At 56.1% G+C, this 26,901-nt stretch overlaps 1 protein-coding gene across 1 annotated transcript in view; it reads right to left on the bottom strand.

Moving 5' to 3' along the window:
* WNT3 (Wnt family member 3) overlaps positions 1–17,376 on the bottom strand; it is a 40,961-nt gene extending 23,585 nt beyond the window's left edge. The window contains exon 1 of the mRNA XM_081108828.1: positions 17,178–17,376. Within this exon, the coding sequence (XP_080964954.1) occupies positions 17,178–17,257 (80 nt within the window). The 5' untranslated portion in view covers positions 17,258–17,376. The remainder of the gene's footprint in view (positions 1–17,177) is intronic.
* Between the last annotated feature and the right edge of the window lie 9,525 nt (positions 17,377–26,901).

The raw sequence follows: 26,901 nt of genomic DNA, 5'->3' as shown, positions 1-26,901 counted from the left end.
TTTGTTCACAGAACATTCGGACCGGACCGTGGAGAGGATAGGAATCTAAAATGCAGCACCTTCCCAGACTCTCACACTAGGCAAGCCTCGGATGCTAGAGCAGCCTATGCATTCCTGGGACCCCCCTCTTCAGGCTGGGGAGGTCTCGACCCCTTTGCTCACTCCCTCTGCCAGCTGCACCGGCTGCTTCCACTCCTGCCTCTGCCTGTGACACCTGGTGGGGAGGCTGACCCAGCCACCTGCTCTGTCCCTCTGAGCCACCACGTTGACTCTGTGTCTGTCCTCAGGTGCCGAGGGAGTAGCTGCTCCCCTGCACGGAATGAAGTCCCCCAACTTTCTCTGCTCCAAGAAAAACAGCCTCCTACGTTCACCACATTCTCCCCTCTTCCCCACATCTCTGTTGTGCGCCCAGACCCGGGATGGTGCAGGAATACAGCCCTGCCCAGTGTGGACAGAGGAGAACGCTGGGCCCTGTGACTTCTGGGGTTTCCGCCCAAGCGGGGAAGAATGGGGTCAGCCTGTGGAGTCCGAGAAGGCCGGCTGGCCCCCGGGGAAGGGATTCCAGCATGCTCACCTCAGGAGTCAGGGATGGCCCCCTATCCTGAGGCCCCTGTGCCCATCCCTAAGCTGTGGTTGCTAGCCCTCAGGAAGTTTTCCGTCTTTCACCTGGATAACTGGCCACAGGTGTCCTGCCTCAAGCATTTCCTGGGCATGCACAGGGCCCTGGGCAAGGTGCTGGGGCGGTGATGCCAAGCTGAATGCCAGGGCTTCTTGGCCCGGTCTGCAGCACTGTGATTTCCCGGCTGACTCTCCCGCCATGTATCTCAAAGGGAGTCCCGCCTCAGTGTCTACCTTATGGGGTCTACCATGAAGGTTCTGGCAACCCCGGACCTCTCAAGTAAACCATTCTCACCTGCCACCACTCTCTCTAATGCACACATGCACATAAGAGCCAATCATGCAGCAACATGGATTTCCATCTTTGGGGGAAGGAGAGAGGATTAAACACACAACACACACACAAACCTGGATTGGTCCTCAGTGGGGTGATTATAGGTGAAAAGAAGTAGAGGAGCTACCCAGCCCCCAGTGGTAAGCAACGCCATTAGTGCTCACGGGCCAGGGCTGCCCATCTGCTGGCCTGAGTCCTGGCCCAGTGCTACCACCCGCTGCCTATCACCTATCGGCTGCCTATCACCTACCCTGTCCCTTTGGGAGGCCTCGGCTTCCTCATTGGGAAAATGTAAACCTCACCTGCTTCAAAGAGGCTGGAGGGAGGAGTCCCTGAAAGGATGTAGGTAAAGCTCTTATCACAGTTGCCAGCTTCATAAATGGTGGTTGCTGTTGCTGTGAGTGCTAACACAGGCCAATGCCATTCTGGGTGCCAGGCACTGTTTCATGTGCTTTACACATATGAACTCATCTAATCCTCCCCACAACTCTGTGAGGGAGATACTGTTATCATCACCCCCCTTCGGACAGGGAAATTGAAGTGCAGAGATTAAGTCATTTGCCCGAGGTCACCCCGGTAGTTAGACACATCCAGTCTGGCTCCAGCGCCTGCAGGCTTAGCCCTGCCTGCCTCTGCGCGGAGCCGGGAGCCATCCATCATTCAGCAGCTGGGGACCGGCTCCGCTTGTGCGAGTGCAGAGAGGGGAGTGTGACATGGTGCCTGCCCTGCAGGGGCTCCCGTCTCACAGGGAGACAGATGCCCAAAAAGAAAATTACAGGAGGCCTCGTGTGGAAGAGTGATTCATGCTACCAGAGGCGAGGGGGTAGGCTTTGTGGAAATACTGTCGAGGGGTCTGACACTGGCCGGACAGACGGAGTCCCCGGGGTACAAAGACCAGCGAACGGCCCCACAGCAGAGGAGATGCAGCTGGATGACTGACTTGTTGGCTGATTGCTCTATTCATTCATTCGCTCGCTGGTTCGTTCATGCATTCTACTCACACCCCTCTGGGATGGGTGCTGTGGGCTGCACTGGTTCACACAGGATGATTTAAAAGTTAGTGGAGTCACAGCCAGATTGCTGAGAAGAATAAGACAACAGGGATAAACGGACATAGGAGAGGGGCAGGTGAATCTTCTAGATCCCATTTTCCAAGTGGGTAATAGCTGTTACTTAAGGTGGGAGGGAGGCTCAGCTCTGAGAGGTTAAATGCTTTTGGAAAACAGATTAAAGCAATGAAAACAAGGGTCATAAAAAGAAAGGAAACGAAGGTCATCCCTAGCCTCTGGGTGTTGCTAATATGCTAATGAGATGCTAATATGCTAATGAGCACCTTTAACACCAAGAGGCCGGAAGTAGCAGGTGGCACTTCTCAAATTTATCTGACCCTAGAAGCTCTCATCAGCAGGATTACGTGGGATTGCCTCGGCTGCAAAGGTGTACAGATGAGTGGAGGGAGGAGGGAGGGAGAGAGAGAGAGAGAGAGAGAGAGAGAGAGAGAGAGAGAGAGAGAGAGAGTAAATTAGGCTGGAGGATTCCCAGGAATGTGGCAGCTCTAAGCTGGGTTTAGAAAAATCCTGGGAAGGTCATGGGCAGGTGGAGAAGTGATGGGAGAGAGTTTTTCCATAGTTTTATAGTGGAGGCCCAAGGAAGTGGAGATTTGCCCCAGGGCAGGAAGGGAGGGTGAGCAGGGCCCAGGCCTGAAGACCCAGCAGGAGAGGCTGCCACGTCTGCTTTCTGATGTGGGCGGAGGAGCTGGGCGCCTTCCTCCCAGAGGGAAGGAATCCAGGGTTGGGATAAACTTTAAGGTAGAGATTCACCTTCTGGTCTTCCCTGAAGTGGCTCTGGCAGGGTGGCCACGGGAACAAAGGGCAGGAGCTGGGCCGGGAGGGAAACTTGCCCTGGTTCTAGTGGGATGGGCCCTCCCAGAAAAAAAGTGGCATTATCTCTGGATAATAGTGGACAGGACGTTCACGGCTCGTGAGAGTGCATTTGAGGAGCAGAAAGGGAAGAGGTGGAGAAGGTGGAGAGGTGAGGCAGGGGAGACCCGTGTGGGTCTGGAGCTCCGTTAGCTAAGTTTGCCTGTTAGCTAAGTTTGCCCGTCACCAAATGGCCAGTGATGCCCTCTGGCTCTTAGGCAGACAATATGAGGGACTGGAAGCTGAAGGCAGCGGGGGTGGAGGGGGTGGGAGGGGAGATTCACCCAGCCAACCTTACTCACTGTGTTTCACGGGGCTGTCATGGCCAGTGTCTAAGCCATTACAGGACCATAAGTAAGCCCACACAGACCTTGGAACCCCAGTAAGAACTCTCACAGACGCCACATTTGATCTATAACAGCCCCCCCCCCACCATTCACCGGGGATACTTGCCAAGACCCCCACTGGATGCCTGAAATTGCCTAGAGTACCAAAACCTATACATACTATGCTTTTTCCTATACACACACATCTGTGATAAAGTTTAATTTATAAGTTAGGCACAGTAAGAGATAACAACAAATAGTAAATTAGTCTTTTCCCCAAAATATCAATATGCCAAAAATCTTTTGAATCATTTATTTCTGAAGTTTGCCATTTGGTGGTTTTAGACCGCGATTGCCTCTGGATAACTGCACCCGTGGAGAGCAGGTAAGAGGGAAAGCTTCAGCCTTCCCTTCCTGAGAACCAGAGTCCTCATGAGCATTTGGGCCAAACAGGACACAAGGTCCGGCCAGAGTCCACGTTCTCTGGGGTCCACCGAGTCACAGAATTCTGCCGCACACCCATCACTCACTTCTTTCTTCACCCAGGCTAGTTAGACAGGACAAACCAAGATAAAGGGCATGGCTTTTCCTGAGTGGTCTTTTCTGTTGGGGAAGGGATCCAGATCTTTTTGTTCCACAAAAAACTGGCCTGGGATAGAATGTTTTTATAACCCTTGCTACATTAGAATGACCTGCAAAATCTTTTTTAAAAACATGTTTTTATTGATTTCAGAGAGGAAGGGAGATGGGGGAGAGAGAGAGAGAAACATCAATGATGAGAGAGAATCGTTGATTGGCTGCCTCCTATTGGGGATTGATTCCACAACCTGGGCATGTGCCCTTGACCGGAATCAAACCTGGAACCCTTCAGTCCTCAGGCCAACACTCTATCCACTGAGTCAGACTGGCTAGGGCTGACCTACAGAATTCTTCTTTTATAAAAAAATCTTCTAAAATTTACTAAGGCTAGTTTTGTGCTCTCTGACCTACAGAATTCTTCATTCAGTGCTGACACACCTTTAACTCAGCTCCTGTTTCTTATTTCATTTCAACCTCACATTTCAACTGCCCTGAGAATAGGATTTTTACCCCCATTTTACAGATGAACAAATTGACATATTAAAGAAACTATCTGAAGTTCCATAGCTATAAAGTAGCACATCTGAGTTTTACCCCAAGGCCAGTTTAGGCCCAGAGCCTACCCGCTTTCCAGAACACCAGGCTGCCTCCCAGTACAGAGGCTAGAGAAGCTCAAGTCTGGACCCTATGGGGAATCACAGAATGAGGGAAATAAAAATGGTCCCAGGGAGCAGGGACCAGCTGAGCCTGGACATGAGCTAGCTTGGGAAGAAGCCAGGTTCACTGGCCAACAACCAACAGAATGACCAACTGCGCTCCTGCAATATCCAGGCTCACTGGGGATACGAAGACATATAAAGCAGAATCCTGCCCTCAATGGACTGATACTCTAGTTGGGGAGATAAGATGCCCATGAAGAGGTAAACTAGTGACAAGAGCCAGTAGGTCTTCCTGGGAGGGCCTCACTGCGGCCATGGGAATCCAGCTGGAACTGGAAGACTGAGCCTGTTATTGGGAGATGGCAGATGACCCTCATCCCACCACCCACCTTAGAGGACCTACTGTGTGCCTCGCGCTTTGCTTGGTGATGAGGGTACAAAGATAATGGAAACCTGGTCCTGCCCACGGGGTCGGGGTGGGGGGGGCTCACAGTTTAGTCAATAAAGCAGATAGACCGAGTAGGGGGCGGAGCTCGGGCCACGTGCTGAGGGAAAGCTGCCCAGAGGAAATGGAGTCTGAACTGTCCTTTGAAGAAGGAATGGGAGTTCATAGAGGTCATTCCAAGAGAAGGCAGGGGCAAATGCAAAGGTCTGGAGATGGGAGGTACTATACAAACAACACAAATAGTAAAACGAGATTAACAATGGCAGAACGTGTGGGCACCAGACCCTGTGCCAAATCTCACAGTAGCCCTCATTTTACAGACAGAGAACTGAGGCTCAGTAAGGTTCAGGTATTAAAGGCAGAACCAGCTAGAACCCAGGACTGACGCCCCCTGAAGCCCATGCTTCTATCCAGACAAGTGAAAGCTGGTCACAGGGTGGGGATGTGGGGATGGGAGATGATTTAGGATGGAGAGTTAGGAAGGGGGTAGATCGAGCAGGGCCTCTGGGCCATGGCCATGCCAAGGAGCGTGGACAACACAGTCAGAGCTCCCGGCTGAATGCTCTTCTGATTGGGCCATTCATTTAAAAAATGACAAGCCCTAGCCGGTTTGGCTCAGTGGAGAGAGTGTCAGCCTCCAAACCGAAGGGTCCCAGGTTCGATTCCAGTCAAGGGCACATGCCCGGGTTGTGGGCTCGATCCCCAGTGGGGGACTTGCAGGAGGCAGCCGATCCATGATTCTCTCTCATCATGGATGTTTCTATCTCTCTCTCTCCCTCTTCCTTCCCCTCTGAAATCAATAAAAATATATTTAAAATAAATAAATAATTAAAAATGACAAAACCCACCAAACTCAAAGAAAGATCCTCTGAGGCCAAGAGTGAGTAAGACAAGGGCCCAGCTTGACAAATAGAAACTTGAAGTTAAGAGTTGACAACAGACTACACAGCCGCTTACCTGTTACTAACGTAGAAGACACTCAACCTGCTAAGGAAGGAGCGTAAAGACAACAAGTATTTATTGAGCGTCTACTACGTACTTGCCAGGCACAGAGAACACAGCAAGACAGTGCCTGCCCTCGGAACACATGGAATTAACTAACAAGAACATGACATAGGAAGCCAGGATGGAGGCGAAGGAGAAGACAAACGTGCTAAGTCAAGGTTAATACAGATGCAAGCGCTGAGCTTCAAGCTTGACTCCGGGTTCCCTAACAGCCAGGAAGCTTTATCTGAAAGGAGAAGCCGTGCTCGTTCCCGGGGAGAAATAAAGCTAAATATTACATTGTAAAGGTCCAGTAAAAACTCATCCCTATCAGAGCCACTAACACAAGAATTGGTTTGGGCAGAATCCTCTTTCTGGCGCTCGCTCTCTGGTATGCGCATGACACGGACCAGATGCCAAGGAGCAAGAAGGACAGCAGAACGACAAAGCCTATAGAGCAGCGGTTCTCAACCTGTGGGTCGCAACCCCTTTGGCGGTCGAACGACCCTTTCACAGGGGTCGCCTAAGACCATCCTGCATATCAGATATTTACATGACGACTCATAGCAGTAGCAACATGACAGTGATGAAGTAGCAACGAATGTAATTTTATGGTTGGGTCACAACCTGAGGAACTGTATTTAAAGGGCCAGAAGGTTGAGGACCACTGATGGAAGGACCATGAGGGGCCATTTCCTCTCCATCCCTCCTGTTTCACAGGGGAGGAAGTGGAGGCCCGGGAAGCAGTGATTTGCCCAAAGCCACCACTCTCCCCTGCAACAAAACGGTCCCCGGGCCACTGCGGCCGGCTTTGTGCAATCCCAGCTTGAGGACAGGTGGGTAGTGTGCCAGTGACTTATACGTGGTCCCAAGTAAGAGCCCTCTCAGAGGTTCAGCCATAGTGTCAATGAGCCCCAGGCAGCAGCTCTCAAGTTGAAGGTCAAATGTAATCACGCCACAAAGCCATCCCTGGAGAAACAAGGTAGAACAAGCAAATTCTTGCTCCAAAGAAGAAGTCCACTTCTGAGCCTGATTGGTGGCAGAAGGAACAAGCGTTGAGCCCAGCAGGACATGGGTTCAGAGAGCAGGCTGCAGGACCCGAGTCCGCATCTGTGAAATGGGCAGAGTTTGGTTCTGGATTATGATGTGCGAATAGGGACCAGCCCATAACCACGGTCAACAAACATGCTGACCTGTTCCTGGGTGGAGAAACAAGTCCTGCCAAATAGGATTTTTACACCAAAGACTTGGACAGACACCTGAGTATAGTGTGAGCTGGTGAACCTGGGGGACAGGTAGGGTACATTTGCAAATAGAGCTAGGATGGAGAAACCTTAGAAGGCTAAGGAGACCGCAGCCTTCTGAGGCCCCTCCACAGCTCCGGCTGTGAGCCACGTGGGCCTGAGCCCGTGGGCCTGAGCCACGTGGGCCTGAGCCACGTGGGCCTGAGCCACGTGGGCCTGAGCTGAGCAGCCGGCACCAGCTTCAGCGGCCTTTCAAAGTCAGCAGAAGCAATGTGCTGAGCCTCGAGTCACTCCTGGAGGGCGGGGGGGGGGGGGGAGTTATTCATTCTGCTTATTCACTCTGCTCATGACACTGTCATGATTCACATGTGCATCTGACACTCTCAGAAGCCACTGTTGTCCATGCGCCTCTGGAGGGGTTTGACAGGGTTGTGTTCTTACTTACCGAGCCCTACTGTGTGCTGGGCACCGGGAAAGGGGCCCCCAGGTGACTAGAGCTCAGGGTCTCCCTTGGTGGGGGGCAGCTAGTAGGCTAGCAGAGGAAAGTAAGACACGCAAAGCCCCTGGTCAAAGGCAGTGGGAATATATGGCAGGTCTGTCCCCGGGGGAGAAAGGAGGGAGGATGACACCTTCCCTGAGAGGGCAGTGGTTCGGAAATCTAGGTGGGCCTCCCAAAGGAAAAGGGTTTTGATCTGGGTCTTGAAGACAAAATAGAATTTCAGTAGTTGAGTGTGGGGAGGGGAGAAAGGGGTTGGAGAAGTATTTCAATGAACAGGCACAGAAGGATATGGGGGGACTTATCGGGGTCATGAAACATACCACTGACAGGTGGGTAGAGGCCAATCCTAGGGACCCTTGGTGCCTGACAAGAAGTGGGGAGCCATGGGAGGCTTTATTTATTTATTTATTTATTTAAACATATTTGATGTCAGAAAGTAAAGGAGAAGCAGAGAGAGAGAGAAACATCAATGATGACAGAGAATCATTGATTGGCTGCCTCCTGCATACCCCCCATTGGGGATCAGGCTCAAAACCTGCCCTTGGCTGGACTCGAACCCAGGACCCTTCAGTCCACAGGCTGACGCTCTATCCACTGAGCCAAACCGGCTAGGGCATCATGGGAGGTTTTAGAACAGGGCGGAGACACGCTGAGAAAGCCAGGTTAGGGAGATAAGTGGGCAGGAGCCGGACAGGGGCAGGACGCTGGTTTGTGCGTGGCCACAGCTCCTATTTGCATTCCTAAAGGGCCTGGCAGGTAAGTGGGACTCTGTGCCCAGGGCAGGCTTCACAGAGGGCCCCACAGACCTGGGTGTTGGGTCCTGTTGCTCACGTCCCCCTCTCTACCCCCAACACACACACACACACACACACACACACACACACACACACACACACACGGTCCTCCCGGTTTTTCCAGCCTAGCTCAAGTGAAGCGTCTCCCAGTTTGAGTCCTTATCCAGGTGACTAGGGTTTCCTGATGACCACAGACCTCAGAAGAGCCCGTCTGCCTCCAGCCCTTTACCCTCAACCCTCGTCCCCTCCACCCACATCTCCCACCGTATGTCCCCGCCTAGAAATCCTACTCTGTGTCTGGCTCGGCCCAGCTCAGGCCTGTGATCTCTGTATGAGGTCGGGAGGGCTCCCAAGCCCCATGCCCTGAGCCGGGACCCTGGGCTGCCCTGTTGCCCACTTGGCCTCAGACTTCTGCCCCCTCCCCTGGGCACTACCCACTGTGCCCCAGAACCCCCACAGGGAGGAGCTGAGAACTCCCCTGTCCGTGCCTCTTTCCGTCCTCCTTTCCTGGAAATCTCAACTCCTCAAGAGAGTCCTGGCGGGTCTGTTCTGAGCACCCTCTGGCCAGGGGCTGGCTCTTACTCCTCTTCTGGTGGGACCAGCGATGGTGTTACCTCCTCTAGGAACAACTTGCAGCTTCTCAAAGGGCTTTCATAAGGATCATTCCTCCCGAAGCTCTTAGCAGCCCCGCTAGTAGGCAGGGCCAATGGTTGTTACTATCATCGCCCATTTTGCAGATGAGAAAATAGAGGCCTGGGGAAGGTAGAGACTCATCCATGATCTCTCGACTGAATGTAAAGGTTTAGCCCTCCCACCTTGCTCTGAGGCAGCTCTCAGTGACCCCCCCCGCCCCACCCTGCCGCTGCCACCACCAGGCACAGGTGACCCTAATAGCTGGGCGACCAGAATCCAGATTGAGATCTCAGAGCTGGAAGCCCAAAGCCAACGGCATGTCCAGCTCCTCTAGTTAGTGAGACCCAGAGCAGGCCTAGTTATTGACTGCCTCATGTTACACCGTAACTAGTGCAGAGCTAGGGCTCAAGTCCCCTCACACCCCACAATACCCCCTCTCGTCTCCGAGCATCGTTCACAGCTCCATCCTTCCCCCAGATGTATGGGTGTGCCTGACATTTCTGGAATTCACTCCACACACATAACGAGGCCATTTTGAGAAGGCCCGCCTCAGGGGGAACCAGAGCACTGTCTAGTGTCCCCATCCTGACCCCTGCCAGCTCCCCCCGGCTGCACATGCCAATCTGCAAGCAGATAAATAGACTCCATGGGCCCGGGTTCCCACCCACCCCTGCCCCCCACACACCTTTCTAGCCGCAAGAACTAGAGGCGGAGTCTTAGGGCTTCAAAGCCGCAGCGGAGGCTGCCTGGGAACCAAGAAGCAGTAGAGAGATGTCAGGCTGCCTGCCCCGTGAGCCAGAGGGAGCCAGATGCCACCACGGCAGGTAGCCGAACAGAACGGGCTGCTTGTCAACAGCGCTGAAGTGATTGTGGCTTTAGCAGTTGAATTGTGGTGACTCCTTGAAACGTTAGTTTCATATGAGGACAGGAAGCTTTCTCTCCCTCGCATGCTCGGCTGACCTGCCTGGAGCACCCTTCTGGCTCTAAGGCAGCCGTGTACCCACATACCACGGGTTGCCTAACAACAAGAATTGACTCTGGCCCTAACTGGTTTGGCTCAGTAGATAGAGCGTCGGCCTGTGGACTGAAGGGTCCCAGGTTCGAGTCTAGTCAAGGGCATGTACCTTGGTTGCGGGCACATCCCCAGTAGGGGGTGTGCAGGAGGCAGCTGATCGATGTTTCTAACTATCCCTCTCCCTTCCTCTCTGTAAAAAATCAGTAAAATTAAAAAAAAGAATTGACTCTGGGCCCCAGCTGGTTTGGCTCACTGGATAGAGCATCGGCCTGTGGACTGAAGGGTCCCGGGTTCGATTTGTGCCGGGGTTGCGGGCTCAATCTCCAGTAGGGGGCGTGCAGGAGGCAGCCCATCAGTGATTCTCACTCATCATTGATGTTTCTATCTCTCTCTCCCTCTCCCTTCCTCTCTGAAATCAATACAAATGTGTTTTTTTAAAAAAAAGACTTTGGACTCTTAGCACAGAGCTTGGTCCCCAGCACCCAGCTGGGGGTCCCACTAAGACTGAACAACAGAAAAGCACATACTTGAAGGAAGGACCCAGAAGCACCAGCTGGATTGGGCACAGAGGGGAAGTGTAGGGTTGCCAACCTCCAGAAGATTCTAGAAATACTCTGCCAGGTGCGTTAGCTATTGACCTTCCCAGAAGCAGGAGTGATCTTTCCCAGGTGGCCCTGTGTCCCAGCGCCCTCTGCCACCCAGACTCCCCTGAAGGAGGAGGCGTCCCAGGAGACAGGACTCTGACCTGGCCCCTTTTTCTCCACCCGCAGACCTTCCTTCTCTCCCGACCTAGCCCGAGTCTCTCCTTGAGAACAGGGATGCCCTCTGCAGCAGCAGGAGAAAGAGGGACCCTGCCTGGACTTGGGACAGTCACAGGAACAGGGCCTGGAGGAAGAGGGTGTAGCAGTGGGTCCCCTGCTGCCGCCCCACTCATACATCCACCCCCCGAAGAATGTAATTAAGCAGCAGGCCTCTGCCAGGAGCCAAGCTTTCTGCCTTCCGTCTATAAATCACCTTCTGAATCATCTCTCAGCTCCTGGAGGAGCAACTTCTGCTCGGGCTGCTCCAGGCGGCCCCAGTGCCACTCCCCCCCTCCCTCACGAGCTTGCCTCTCCTCCCGCTCCCCCCTCCCGCCCCCAGCTCCAGGACCCTGCTGGAAATGGCATGGCTGCAAGAGTCTGGAAAACTGTGTGGTGGGAGGCGGGTCAGGGGAGACTCCAGTGCTCTCTTTCCCTTTCCTTCTCCTTCCTGGGCAGGCAAAGAGCCGAGTTGGGGTAGCTTGGCCTAGCTCCCTCAAGTTAAGAATAAAGCTACAGGCTCATAGTCACCAGTGGGGAGTATAATGGGGCAAGCTGGCTCTGAGGATAAGGAGAAAACTGAGCCGGGTAGTGCCAATCTGGGAGGGCTTCTTGGAGGAGGCAAATTTAGATCCAAGACTTAAAGGACTTATAGTAGTTCCTGTATGTCGGGCATTATTCCGAGAGCTTTGCATGTATTCATTCATTTGCTCTTCCCAACCATCCTTTGAGGTAGAAGCAGTCATTATTCTCATTTTCCACATGGGGAAACTGAGTCTCGGAGAGGTTAACTTGCCCTAGGTAGTACATGAGAAAGCCAGATGTGAACCTGGGAAGGCTCCAGAGGAATGTGAGCATTTGGGGGAAGTGAGGTTTGGAGGTGCAGGCAGGCTGGCTCGGCAGTGGTGGAGCCGCCAGCTTTGGAATTTAGGTCAGATGGGGCTGCAGAAGTCAAGCGCTGGGCTTCCCAAGCCAGGCTCTGAATGTCTGAATGGGTGGCCTGGGAAGGGTGGGGGAGGCAGACTCACTGGGGGAGTGGCACTGGGGACACACGGAGCTCCATGCTTCACAGCAATGAATTGGGTCCCTGTCACAGTCCTATGGACTCCCAGAGGCAGACGAGACCCAGCCGTGTGGTCAAGGGAAAGGAAGCCCAGAGGGAGGCAGGGACTTGAGGTGCAGAGAAGGAAAGGGACCCATCCTCGGTCAGTGGGTGGGAAGCTCAGAACTCAGACTCCTGGCTGTCAGCACTTCCTGGCACACACGCTAACGTGAACGTATCAATGGAGTATCCGGATGGCCTTAACCTTTGAAGGGGACAGACCTCCTCCCGGAACCAGGGACAAGGGGTAGAGAGTGCCTGTCCCTCCGTGGTGGCTTTAGAAGGATTCTGTGGCTCACAGCAGCGTGGGTAGAAAAGATTCGAAGACCAGGCCCCCTCAATGCATGGCTCACCCCATGCTGAGGCCAGAAAGATCTTCCTTTCCCCCACTCTCCTCAGAAGGATCTGTGGCTGCTTTCTCCTTGGAAAGTCACCTCTCCTTCCCCAGCCTCAGTCTCCTTGCCTTTTGCCCAGACCAAGGAGGGACCTATTCAAAGTCTAGAGAAAGCCCCAGGGTCATAGCTCCCTCCCCCCGCCTCCCCCTGTGCCCATGTCACCTTTTCAGTTCTACAGCTGCCCAAGTGCCCTTCAGGTGTATCAGCATTCCGCTCTGGGATGGGAGATGCTTGCTTGGCTGAGTCTATTCATTGGGGATTTCCACCGAGGGCCCTTTCTATCTTCACCAGTGACTGAGTGTGCACCCAGCTGCCAGAGTGTGGGTGCCAGCGGGCTCTGCTGGGTTTGCCACTGGGGAAACTGCAGGGAGGGAGGAGAGAGTGCCCGCTGGAGGACTGGGCACGTGGTCTAGCTCCTGCCTCTTTTGACCTTTCCCACAAAGGTCTTCCCATTGGGCAGGTGCCCCACACGCCCAGTTCCTCAGGATCCCTGGGGCAGGGTGTGTGTGTGTGGGGGGGGGGGGGGGGAATGATGTCAGGACCAGACTCCATCCATGGCTCACCTCTTAGCTCCAGAGCTGCTGACCAAATGCTACGAAATTCTAGAACCTTCCCTGACAGCTGCCCCTTCCCCCATGCCTTCCCCACATTAAAGCAGGATCTTCTAGGACATAACTCAGCACCATGCTCCTGGTATTATTACAACGTTTGACCTGTTTCGTGTTTTTTTGGGGGGGTTTTGTTTTTTAAGCAAAATGTGGTCCCATCAGAAGAATACAAACAAATCAGCCACCACATATACTTCCTTTGGACACCAAGCTCCGCCCACAATGGATGTGGGGTGGTCAGGAGGGCTGTTCATTCACTTCCAAGAGACCTGGATTAATTTCCCTGCCACATCCCCCCAGGGAAAGGCCTGCCCTGGAAGGGAGACCACCCGCTTAAAGCCTGGCCATTCGATCTGGTATCTGCTCATCTGTCTGTCTGTCTGTCTGTGAGATCAACAGCCTCCAGCCAGCTCAGCTCCTCGCCAGCCCCAGCCCCAGCCAGCTGTAATTCCTGCCTGTTACAAGTGTTAACACCTGGCCCGGGGGCCTTCCTCCCCCGCAGTCTCCAGGTGCCTCCCTGGGCCCAGCCCACTGACCCCCACGGGGTTTGACTGAACATGTTCACAAGCCTCTGAAAGGCGGGTGGAGGTGGGAGTGGGGAGGAGGGGAGGGCAGGCAGAGGGATACCTGACAGATGGGGAAACTGAGGCAGGGCTTAGGGCAAGCGCTTGCGTGGGGTAATGGATCTCAGGATGGTGGAAAGAGAATTCAGGTGTCTTTCCCAGCTCACTGCCCTTGACTTCTGCAGGACACTTTCCACCCCAACCCCATGTGTGGGGCAGTGCAGGCTGGTGATCGCTGGGTGAAAGGGTGGGGGGAAACAGGCTCAGAGAGGTGGGTCACACAGAAGTGAGGTGCCCTCCCAACCGCTAGCACAGAACCCCTCAATCAGGGCCTCTGCCTCTGGAATGTAGTAGGCACTAGGCCGGGCCCTAATAAGATAGTTCATTTTCCCCCAAGAAGGAGAAGAAAGACAAGTTCCTCCACCAGGCAGGCATTCACTGCGACTGACAAGAAGAATTATAGAAACCAGTGCTTGCTGTCACCTCTTCCTGTCCCAGCTCTGCCACTATTTGGCTGCAGGGCCCTGGAACCCATCATCTTCCAGAGCCCTCTCTGTCTGAGGCCCTCATAGCTCTCCCTTCTGGTCTACCATCTCTCGGGGCTGAGGCCTGCCATACAGGATGTGGGGACTCGGGGTGCCTTCTGCGAGGTAGCACAGGTAGGAAGCCCAGCTAAATGGTTTCCCCTGTAAATCCCTCCTGGGGAATGTGGGAGCTGGGTAGGGGCAGCCGTAATGAGCTGAGATGCTAAAAGGCCTGGAATCTGAAGCCTGGGGGCAGAGTGGGAACAGGAATCTGAGGCCCATCCACTCCACTGTCCCTGTCCCAGCCCGGGCCCTGGCCTTGGCCCCAACCCTGAGAAGGTGACTCACCCCCTATCCCAGCTCCAACACCAAAGACAGGCGGCCTAAGAGGGGAAGGCTGCTGACCACAGTCCTCAGGCAGACAGGATCAGCTTGTGGCGAGGGAGGCTCTGCACCCCACACCCGACACCGCCCAGCCCAGATCCCAGGTCAGCCATGCCCCTTGCAGCTTCCTTGTTAGACCTTTGTCTCCCGCTGAACTGTCCCACCAGGACCATGAATGCCCACCAAGCACCCAATCTCAGGATGTCACTCACACCCATAGGTCATATGTGTGCAAACATATCCATAGCCACAGGCCAGCCATGGTCCCTGGCACGCGAAGACAGGGTCATAGGCAGACCCAGACACAACCCTCACATTCATATTTTCAAGCACAATCAGGCCATGGCCGTGAGCACTGATATCCATGCACAAAGACATCTGTGGGGCTTTCCCCTTACACTGTCACGAAGGCATGTGCACACATGCGCGCACACACGCACACAACACTCACATGCCCAGTCATGATCACAGTCATGCAGTGTCATAAGCAGACACAGGTGCTGACCTTCACATGGGCATAGATACTTCTAGACTTTCTCTCTCTCCCTCTGACACATACACACACCACACATATCATAGAATCAGCCACTTGCTGGCACTTGTATGCAGACACAGCAGCACACCCTGTCACGGGCCGTGGATCCCCCAGGCATATCTCACACGAGTTCACATCCGTGATCACCCAGTTACAGGCACAGACACTCCTATTCACAGAAACACACTGGGTCATAGACCTAGAACACACACACACACACACACACACACACACACAGGTCTCTGCTCAGACAAAGCAGCATCCCTGTCCCCCCAACCCCCAAACAATCCATGTGTCCAGTATGGCTTTCCAGGTTTTCCCAACATCTTTCTATTGGGTGGTTCCTATCTAGAGGCTACCCATACACCATTACTCACCAGACCCCAGCCCTCCCACAGGCACTGCCCAGGGAAGTGCCTCCTCCAGTTCCTAGAGCAGGAGAACCTGGTCTCTCCAGCTCATCCCTGCAGCCTGTGGGGCTCCACACCCTCTCCTCCTGCCCTCCCCCGGCCAGGGTCCCTGTGAAGGCAAAGAACAGCATGGCCTTAGCAGGGGGACAGGAGGGGGGCGGGAGGGGGGCGGGAAGGGCCTTAGAGACACCGGTTTCCGCAGCGGCCTTCCCTGCAATGGGCACGGCCCCCAGCCTGGAATCTCTGGCCGCCCAGGCCACCCCCACAGGTTTCTTTATGTACAGGCGGCCTGGGGCCAGCCCAGTGCCAAGGGAAGGAGGGGCTGGACAGAAGAAAGACTTCCCCTTGGGTGTCTGTCCTGGGAGCAACTCTCGGCGCCTTCTAAACAGAGATCCTCGGCCATGCCTCCGTCCCAGCCCTCAAACACCCAGAAATAAACACCGCCACCCCCAAGCACCTGGAGGCAGACTCGGGCTGTTGCCCCCAATCTCCTGGCTCTGCTCCCCCTATTCCTGGCTAGAGAAGGGGTGGCAAGACAGGGAAAGGGGGACACGCAGGTGGCACCACACCCTGGTGGCTCTCCTCTCTGACTTTCACCCCAGGGACCACAGCCCCTCTACTTATTCCCAGATCCCAAATTCTCACCCCTCTCCTCCCACCCCCAGGCCCAGGCTGTCCTATGTCCAGGAGGGGAAGATGCTTTAATTAAAGTTTTCCGGATGCAGGGGCTGGAGACGGAGGAGAGGCGGGTGTAATTTAGAGAACTGGTTTCTGTGTCTCTCCCCTCTGGCCTCCGGGACCTGCCGGGGGGCGATGAAGCCGCTTGGAAAACAAGGGGACTCCCCGGAATTGAGGCTCCCAGGGGCTGTTTGTTCCTCGGTTGGCTCCCCCATCCACGCACATCTCCCCCAAACACCGCGCCTGGTTTCCCAGCCTTCTTTACTAAAAATGTCTTTTGTATCCGCATTTCCCAGGGATGGAATTCTCTCTCCCTCTCTCCCTTTCTCCTCGGCCCTCGGTTTTCCAAAACGAACGAATTTAACATGGAGAACTGGGGTTTTGGTCGGAGAACAAACCCACCCCCCTTCCGAACAACTACATGTTCAACGAGCCCCCCTTTTGCCAGGATGGACACGCAAGAAATGAATAAAACGCGAATTCAATGGCATCTCGGATCAGCAAATACCACATTCACTTCTGAGGCTCAAGATTAATCTAGAGCAGAGTGGGGAGAGTCTGATGAAATGCCCCCGTCCCCCTGCCCCTGGGGTCCCTGAAGCCACTGGGGTCTGAAATAGGAAGGCAAAGAGGGGTCATTGTGGGGAAATCTCTTGATGGAGGCGCCGGCAGAGGTGGGGGCGGCAAGGAAGGAACAGGAGGATTTTGCCCATGGAAGACCCCAAAATGGAGAAGAGGAGTGGCTGGGCCCCAGGGTCAGCGTTGGATTCCCACAAACCCAACTGCGAGCAAATGGAGGGTATTGGGGAGGGGGTCCCCAGATCGGGATGGGTGGAGGGTGAGGATCTAAGATCAGGAGACCTTCTGAGACCGGGCAAGTCCTCCACTCCAGCCTCTGCAGCGAGTAGCAGGGAAAATGGTGATTATCAGGGAAGCCAGGAGTTGGATTCTGAAGGCGACACCAGCAGAAAATCCAGGGGTGAGGGGTGGGGGGTGGGGGGTGGGGGGCTGCAAGGAGGCAAGGAGAAAGGAGCCCCAGCCCGGGCCGAGCCCACCCCCCAGCCGGCGCCCCCCACCTCCCCGGGACTCGGCGAAGAAATCGGGCCGCGGGCAGACAAGGGGCGAGTCTTACCACCAAATTGGGTAGCCGGCGAGGACCCTGGTGCCACCGAGCAGGAGGCCGAGGAGCAGCCCGAGCAGGTGGGGCTCCATTAGAAGCGGCGCCGAGGAGGAAGTTTGCCCCCGACCATGAAGAGGGGGAGCGACGCCCCCAATAGTTGGAACAAAGTCCACTTGAGATTGGAAATGACTTTCGGGCTTGTCAGAAGCGCACCTCCACCCGCAGCCGCCCCCTCCGAGCCCAGCGCGGAGCAGCCGGGTTTGAGGATGTCAGCGAGCAGCCAATCAGCGCCCGCGGCCTAAGGTAAGAGATGAGTCTGTAGTTCAGCCTGTCAATCACGCGCCCCTCCCGCCCGGCCCACGAGTCGGGCTCGGGGAAGGGCATCGCCCTGCAAACTTGGGCAAAGCCCGCGCCCCGGACACAGGGAGAACTTGGGGGGGGGGGGGGGACACACGGCCCGTTGGAGCCTCTTGCTGGCCCAGGACCGCCGCGGCTCCCCGCCAGCCAGCTTTCGGGAGCTGGAGCTCTGACGGGGGCGTTCGCGTGGTGCCGGGTCGGCGTGGGCATGGAGGGTGTCTCCTTTTCCCTCGGGGGGCCCGTGCCCCCTGGGACGGGGGCCCTGGGGGAATCGACAGTAGAAAGCACAGAGATGTTCCCAGGAGCCTCGCTCCGGCAGGACAGGAGCCGAGGGTCGCGGAGGGGGTTGGGAAACGCAACCCCTCCCGGCCTCCAGCCTCCGAGCCCGAAAGCCACCCGCCGCTCGACCCGGCCGCGGGAGGTCGCTTCCCGGGTGTCCGAGGGGCGCGCAGAAGCGTCTGCGGAGGCTCGAAGGTCTGGCTGCGGGCGGCGCCGGGGACAGAGCCGTGTCATTTGAGTCTTTTGTCAGGGATCAGATCGGTATCGGGACCTCCTGCTGCCTTTGCATTTCCTGCAACTGACACCAGCGGCCAGTTGCATTTCCTGCTCCGGAGCCGGGTCACTTTCTCCTCTTGGAGGGGTTCAGGCCAGGCCTCCGGCTCCGGTCGGAAGCCTGACCCGCAGTCCCATTTGGATCTTGCGGATGGACTGTTAGGGGGTGGGTGGGACGCAGAGAGCAGCCGGGGTCCTCGGAACACCCTGCTGCCCTGCAGACACACCCCTCCTCCCCAGCTCCCCTGCCCTTGGTTTCGACCTGGGGTTTGTGATGACGTCCCTTTCGCCTGCCTGGACACCGAGTGCACCCACATACCCCCTCCCCCTCCCCGCAGCTAAAAAGTCCTTCCGAGCCCCTGGCTGCTTCTTGTCCTCTCCCTCCACAAAGTCAAGGAATTAGGTCTCAGCCTGGAGTGGTGCTGAGATGGAGGGCAGACCTTGGGGGGACTTGCCTGCTGTCACCTGGGTGGCCTGCCCCCCAACCCCCCTCGCTGGCCACCCAAGGCCTCCAGAGGCACTCGGGACCCTGGAGCAGCCCTGGGCCTGGGGTGAAGCAAGCAAAGCCAGTGAGTGGGGGCAAGGGCCGCTGCTCAGAGAACCGAAGCAGAAGGGGCAACCCCAGGTCCTGGGGAGGCCTGGAACTCGGGCTTTTCCAGGTGGAGGGCACGACTGGAGGGAGTTCATGCCAGGGGCCAGACATTTCTGGCCTTTGATCTGGGCCACCCATGCCCACAGCTCGAACCCGCTGGCCCTGCGCATCCCGAGAGCTCCCTACGCACTGGGCTGCTGCGGGCGCGGGAGCTCGGGGAACTGGCCCCCGGGCACCAAGGGTCGGGAGAGCCGCCTGGGCTTGTCACGGCTCCTGCCGCGTTCCTAGCCCGACTGGAGGGGGTGGGGTCGGGGGAGAGATGAAAGAGAGGAGGGAAGGAAAGAAAAGGGAGAGACAGTGCCGGAGAGAGAGGGAGAGGCTGGCTGAGAGACCAAGAAAAAACGGAGACAGAAAAGAGGGAGGGGAGGCAAGCAGAGGGAGCCCAAGGCGAAAGAAGGGGGAAAGGGGAAGAGGAGAGGCTGAGAGGGGAAGGATGAGCAAAAGGAAGAGCCCTAAGCTGCCCAGGGACAGCGGATGGGGTGTAGCCTGCGGAGATGCCCGTGTGGTGGGCTGACCTAGGTTCCTTATTTCTCATTCACCTGAAAGGAGGTCACAGTGGGTTTGCCACTGTCCCTAACTTCGGAGCCCCAGCGCCCCTGCTCCAGGGGTAGGGAGCTCTCACCCCCCTCATGGCCTTCCAGGTCCCACCGGACTTCTGTCCCCCCAGCAGGGGCTGTCAGCTGGTTTTCTGATCAGGTGTCCGTTGGAGTTCAAATCCACCTGACCATGTGGGGTGCCCCAGAGCCGAGGGCGACACTCCCTTCCCTGGCCACCAAGACCCCACTACAAACTCAGTGTGCCTGGGAAGTGGGAGCTGGAGTAGGTGACCTTTTGGGGTCATCTCGGGACCCCAAGATTCCAGAGGTGCCAGCCTGGGTAGTGGGGACGGAAGATTTCTGAGGCTGCATGTGGGGTGGCGATTGGCAGAGCCGTGCCCTGCCAGTAGCCCTGGGCCATGGAGGTGAGACTGGTCATCCCCTGTAGGGGCACATGTATGATGCCTCCTCCAGGCCGCTGGGAGCACGGGGAGGGGATGGAGAGGAGGCCAGCCAACAAGTGGGTGGGAGCCGTAACCCAGACCTGGGCTGGCCGCACCGCCGAGGGAGTAGAGGGCTGGGAGGCGGTGTGGGAACTTGTGTGCGGCCCCGCATGGCCCCTGGAGAGCGGAGGCATGTGTGGGGATTTCCCCCCCACTTGAAAGCTCCCCAGAGGAGGGGATTCCTGATCCCTTTCTCCTCCCCTGCCAGGTGTCCTTCCTTCAACACAGGCTTAATTTCCTTCCTCCCGCCTGCCCAGCGCTGCCGGTTGGAACACAGGAACGGTCCCTGCCGGGAGGGGGAGGGCGCCCCCGCGCCACGTGTCACCGACGGAAGCACCTTCTCTCTCAGGCACCCCGGACCTCAGGGTGGGTTGCACTCGATGGGGAAAGGGTTAAATTTACATCCAGGCCGGCTAGAGTGGGGAGGTGGAGGCTTCCCTGCGGTGGACCCTGAATGGGGGGGGGGGGGGGGCTCTTGAAAAAGGGCAAAGGAGTCCGCGCCGGGCAGGGGTCTGGGGGCTAGGGGTCGGCAGGGGGAAGCGCTTTGTGTTGTGTGTGTGAATCTCGGGGACCTCCGACCCGCCCATCTGCAGGCTGATGGCCCACCCCCACCCCCACCCCACCCCCACCTCCACCTCCCTGGCGGCCCCGGGTTCCTTTTGATGTGCGCTCCCCAGGGGCGCGCAGTCGGCCGCTGTGGATTCCGCGCGGCTCCACCGCGCTCCCGGCGGAGGCACCGCCGAGACAAAGAACCCGGAGGCCTGGCCCCGGTTCGCCCGCAGGGGGCTACCCGTCTGTCGCGCGGAGGGAGGAGGAGATCTCCCATCAAGCGTCGTGCCATTCATTTTTACCGGGGACAGGCCGCTGGCTGCCGGGTGCTGGGGGCCGGGACCAGCCTGGGGATGGAGGGAGAGGGAACGCTGCCGCAGCAGGCGCGCAAGGCCAGAGGCCTCACAGGACGCGGAGAGCCACGCGGAGCGGGCGCGTGGGGGCCCCACGCTCTGACCTGCAGAAAGGGGCTCCGAACTTTCCGCTAAGAGCCATAGGAGCCGCAGATGGCTTCCAGCGAGGTCCCTGGAGGCCACTAGAAAGCTGGGCAACCTAGAGGCAGGAGGCCCAGATCGTGGGGCGGTGAGGCCAGTTCATTGAACAAGATTTCTTTCCACTGCCCAGCGTAGAGATAGCGTCCTGGGAATGCCGATAGCCTGCCCAGGGTAAGCACTTTGGTGAGCAACAAAGATCAGTGGGACACACCACGGCGCCCCAAGCCTGCCAGCCTCTCCATCCCCAGGCCCCGGCGCGCCCCCTGGTGGCGGTGCGGATAACAAGGCAAGAAATTCTGCAGCGAAGAAGAGGGCCCTGCCCCGCCCTGCCCCGGTGGGCCGGGAGCCCGCGCCTCTGTGGGTGTGCAGCCTGGATCTTTGGGGATCCAGGTTAAGTAGGCGTCTTCGTCAGTGAATGCCCTTAATCTACTTCGCAATCCCTGAGCTTAGCTGGGGATAAAGTGTGCGTGGCTCGGGATCCCCGCTCCTCCCAACCTAGGTGGCTCCCTGGAAAGGCAGGCAGAGGAGAGGTGAGGTCCCCGGGGGGCCTGCACTCCTGGGCACCGCCGCCAGGAAGGGGCCCTGCGGCTGTAGCAGCCAGGTGTCTGTGGAAGTACTGGAGGCTGCAAACCGCAGGGTGGTGGCACGAGTCCTGTCTGGCCTGGCCCACCCGCACCCCAAGATCATATAGGTGCCCTCTATGGGAACTGAGAGCTTTTCCCTGTCACAGTAGTCACTCCCCAGCCTTAGTCACCTCCAGTACCCCAAGGGCATTTTGGAAAGTGATTTGGGGTCAAAGTCTTTTAAAAGGGAGGGAGCAATGGAAAGCATGGGGGTGGGGGGGGGGGCGGACTGGCCAGCTGCCATTTGTCTCTGAACCTCCTCTATTCCCTGCGCAAGGTGGAGATAATACTTTACATCTCATAGGGAGTTGTCAGCGTTAAATGAGAACGGTGCCAGACCGCAATGGTGAATGATAAATATTGGGTTTCTTTCTTCTCTCTTAGGAGCTGAGGAACAAGGGGCTCTCTTGGGTGCCCCTTCTGCCCCTGTCAGCCTAAGCTAAGCGGCTGGTCCTCAGGTGCCCAGGGGCGTCCTCCAGGATTCACCCACGGGAGACCCATCTCAAAATCTCCTCTTCAGAGAGGCCCTGAATACCACTAGCTGCTCCCCAACTCTGTCCCTCTGGGCCTCTTATTCCAATTTATTTTTCTTTATAGCCCTTAACACTGGTCTTGTCTACTACTAGAGGCCCGGTGCATGAATTCATGCACAGATGGGGTCTGGTGGGGTCCTGCTGGCCGCCCTGATCAGGGTCCATCAGGCTGGACTGGCTGGGGAGAGGGGCACAGGTGGTTGGCCAGCAGGCCCTGCCCCTGGTTGAACTCCTGGTTGAGGGGACAATTTGCATATTAGCCTTTTATTATATAGGATATGACACATCCAATATATCTATTTAGTTATTCACTTAATGTTGTCCATTTTCTACTCTGAAATCAACCCTGTGGGACTGCTGAAGCCCCAATGCCTTGGCTTCTGGGTGAGGCCTGAATGGGGTTCCAAATGTCCAGCTGGGGAGACCCTCTCTCTGAGAGGTTGTCTTAGAGCCCAGATGTTGTGCCACCACCACTACCCTAGTGAACCCCAGCTCTGCCTCTTACTTTGTGACACTGGTGACATTACCCACTCTCTCTGAGTCTGTTTTCTCACCTGAAAAAAAAAAGGTATAATAACACCTGCCTCAAAGGGCTGTTGCCTGTGGAGTGGAGTGATGCCTGCAGTGTTTGAAATGGCACCTGAGACATTTTCAGTGCTAGGTAACGGGCTCCCACGCCTTTATGGACATCAGCTGCTCTTGCTGAAGCCGCTCAAGGGCAATGTCGTCTGTTAGACTGTAGTATAGCTCACATTCCCGGGGCCCCTTCCTCCAGGCTGGCAGAGACCCCAGTTTGTTCTGCTACCTACCCCTCCCCAACCTGGCTCAGAGATCAATCCTAATTGGTCTAAGCCAGTGGTTCTCAACCTTCTGGCCCTTTAAATACAGTCCCTCATGTTGTGACCCAACCATAAACTTATTTTTGTTGCTACTTCATAACTGTAATGTTGCTACTGTTATGAATCGTTATGTAAATATCTGATATGCACGATGGTCTTAGGCGACCCCTGTGAAAGGGTCGCTGGACCGCCAAAGGGGTCGGGACCGAACCGCTGGTCTAAGCCAATCATGAAGATCCCTCCCCCTTACCAAGGATTGCTTTAGGGATAGGCATGTGACCCTGTTTTGGCCAATGAGACATGAGGGAGGTCTGCCGGAATGTGCAAAAGGCCTTCTGGGGAAAGATTTTTTGGAACTCTTAAAATGAGACTGAGAAATACCGTTTCTCCTGCTTTTAGACACTGTTGTGTCTGGTGGGATGCCTGGAGCTGCAGCAGCCATCCCGTGACCATGAGGGAAGCTGCCTGAGGCTGAGGCTACCTGGTGGAGGAAAAACGGAGAGGAAGTCGCTGGGTCTCTGACACCAGTGCCGAGGCACTAGCTGACTCTCGGGCAGCCCTGCTATGGGACTTGCCATCATGTGAAATAATACATTTCCCTTGTTGGTTAGGCCACTTCTGGCCGGGACTTCCCACCGCAGTCCTCCTAACGGAATTCTGTGTCCTCCTGCCCAGAGTCTGGGATAGGGCAGTTAGATGCCATGGTACAAGTTGAGTTGCTTTCATAAGGGCTGGGTAAGCTTCGTTTTCTTGGTTTGGGGGTTCAGTCTGGGTGGGGGCAAGGTTGTCATTGGAACCTGGAGCTGAAGACTCGCTCTGAGGTAGCTTGGGGTGAGGGGAGAAGGAAGCAACACAAGAGAGGGTGTGGGCTGGAGGTGGGTTCAGCATCGACCCAGAATGTAGCTCCAGCTGGTGCTGCCTTTTCCTTCACCAACAGCAGTGTCTTTGGGGGACGATGAGAATTGGAGTCAATAGTGGTGATAGATGGGCCACTTATTGAATATTCTAAAAGCCGCGGAGCGGTACACTTTTAAATGGTACATTTAATGATGTGTGAATGATATCTCTATTTTTAAAAACAGCTTCAGCGGCTCAGCTGCCCTCCTCCCACACTCTCTCTTCCACCTGTGATCTCAGCCCTTCGCTCGCCGCCTCCTCAGGCTCCCCGAGTGCCGAGCGCCGGAGAAGTGGCCTTGGACACATGCGCACAGTAGTTCCTAAGGCTGCTTCTTCTCCCAGGGGCTGGTGGAAGGTTTTTCTGGAGACACAGGGCTGTGTTCTGCTTTCCACCCACCTTTTCAGGCCTCTGTGCATGTGCCTCACCCTCTGACCTGAGGGGCCAGGTTTTCCTAAGGTCTGTCCCCCGATGGCCAAAGAGCCTCAAGTTGCAAGGAGGGAATCAGAATAATGCTGGGGGCATGGGGGGGGGGGGAGGGGAGGTGCAGGAGCGGGTATGGGCTCTGTGGTCAGACAGAACAACTTCAAATCCTGGCTCCATTGCTCAGCTGTGAATTTCGGACAAGTGATTTAGACGTCTGTGCCTGTTTCCTTACTTGGCAAATACTAATTGCACAGCTCACACGGGGCAAATGGATAATTTACCCAAAGAGCTCGGGGGCATACAGTAGACAACAAATGCTGGGACCTTAAGACTTACAACTTGTAACCAGAGAAAGAAAGGCAGAATCGTGACCAGACTGTCTAACAGTTGAGAGACAATGGTGATAATAATTAAGAAAGCCTGAAATATTATTTGGCCGAAGGTTGGAATTTGGAGAGCATTTCCAGGGCTGGAGGGGACCATGGCTGCCCCCACAAGATGGAGTGTGGTGTTAAATAACTTTAAACACAGTGAGAAACTCATTGATGGGTATTCCCTAGCCCAGTGGTCGGCAAACTGCGGCTCACGAGCCACATGCAGCTCTTTGGCCCCTTGAGTGTGGCTCTTCCTAAGCCTTAGGAGTACCCTAATTGAGTTAATAACAATGTACCTACCTATATAGTTTAAGTTTAAAAATTTTGGCTCTCAAAAGAAATTTCAATCGTTGTACTGTTGATATTTGGCTCTGTTGACTAATGAGTTTGCCAACCACTGCCCTAGCCCATTCTCCTCCATCCTCCTGAGAATCCTCAAGGAGGAATTCTGTTTGGTGCTAATGTCACGCTTATGGGATCCCTTTCTAATAAAAAGAGAAGGTCCTTTAGAGCCTTTGGCGGGGGGGTAGGGGGGGTAACAGTACCTGGTTAGAATGAAATCACATTGTTGAAAGTCATAGTAATTAATAGAAAGCTTTCTTTTTAGTTGAAGTCATTGGGAACGGAGCAAATCAATTGAAGGAAAGTGTTGAGAAAATAGAACAGTTTGTGTGCAGATGTGGTGTGACTGTGGCATGGAAATACTTAGAGTCTGGAGGACACTGGAGCATGGGGACAACTGAGCTGAGTGCCTGCCGTCAGGGTGCCCTGCAAGTGCCAGCCTGTGTGGTCAGGGCATCTTCTTGGGGTCCTGGGAGCCAGCTAGGCTGCATACAGATGGCAAAACTGGAGGGCACTCTGGCCACGAGCTGAGAGTCATCCTTGCCTTGACCTGTCAGATAGGAGACTTGGGGCCACCCACCCAGCCTTAGGAATTGGATGACAGGCTGGCCCGGCACCAGGCCTCTGTGACCCAGATAGTCCTGGGAGGTGCAGGAGGAAGCTTAACTGTCTCCCAGTTGTCCAGAGAAGCTGGGCAGGGCACTCCTCCAGTCCAGGCCTGATGGAGGCTTTCTGAGTGGGGGCGGGGGGGGGGGCCTCAGGTGGCCTGGTCAAGTTCAGACACCCCTTAATCACTGCACTAGAGGTAGCCAGGTCAGGGCCCGAAGGTGCATCCGCTCAGAGAGTCACCTGCTTCCCTCCAGTAACAAGTATAAGGAGCCACAGGAGAGGGAGATCAGAAACAAGGGTGCCAGCCCCAGCGGTCCCTATCTTGCTGTGTGTCCCTGGGCAAGGCACTTACCCTCTCTGGGTCTTGGTGTCTCTCTAGATAGAAGTGGCCAAATGCGGAGTCTTCCTGGTGCCAACACTCACGGATGGGATGGTCCCACCACGCGTTGTGTCCCTGCCCCTTTCAGGCCAGACCAGGACACTGGGCCAGAGCTGGCTGCAGGCCTCTGGCTGGGACTGTCCCAGCCTTCAGCGGAGGTTGTTTCCTCCAGGTGAGGGTTGTTCCTAAGGCCCTCGCAGGGCTGGGCAGTGCCCAGTGGCACTATTGGCACTAACAGGAGCGACCGTGACCTGAAAGGGAGGGGAGGAGAGTCGGAAGAGGTGCGGGGTGGGGGCGGTCCTAGTAGCTGCCCCTCAGAACGGGCAGAAGGTTGCCAAATTGAGTTTAAGCCTTGGTTCCAGTGCACAAAGCCTGTCTCTGGGGGCTTGACCCCTCGGAGCCTCCACCCCCAGGGCCGGCTGGCTGAGCTGCCCCAAAGGAACTGGCCCCAGAAGGGCCTGGCTGTTGGCTGCGAAGTGGCTGGGAGGGAAGTTTTAATGATACACAACACAAGACACAGGGGGGGAAAGAGAGAGGGGGGCGGTGGAGGAGAGAAGGGAGGTGGTGGGGGGGAGAAAGAAAGACCTCCTGCCAGGCCTGTTGCCAGGAGACGGCTAGGCAGCCAGAATCAGCCCTGCTCTTTTCACAGTTGCTTTTAAGCACCGAGAGAAAGCCCTGGCCATAAAGGGGGACATGTGTTGCTGGGTGTGTAAGGCTAGCCTCTGCAGTTAGGGGAGCCCCGGGCCCCCGCCCCCTGCCACTGCCTGGAGAGAGCCCCTCTCGCCCCCAGCCCTGCCCCCGCTCCTGGGGGTTATGGATGAATGAGACTGGGCTACAGAGCAACGGAAAAGGACTCAGGGAAGGCTCTGGCCCTGGCCACCAAAAGGCCGCAGCCACCTCTGGGCTGAGACTCAGCAGCCAGGCGCCCCAGGAAGCTGGCAGGGGCTGGCGGGGACAGGAGGCCCGGGCAGTCCAGCAAGGCACGCCCGTGGAAAAGCATGCTGTTGGCTCAGGGCGGGCCACTGGCACATGGGGGTGTCTAGGTGTCTAGGAATCCTCAACAGGGGACTTAG

Source organism: Myotis nattereri (assembly GCF_964212035.1).
Source record: "Myotis nattereri genome assembly, chromosome: 16".
Classification (NCBI taxonomy): domain Eukaryota; kingdom Metazoa; phylum Chordata; class Mammalia; order Chiroptera; family Vespertilionidae; genus Myotis; species Myotis nattereri.
This window is presented reverse-complemented; position numbering and strand designations above follow the sequence as displayed.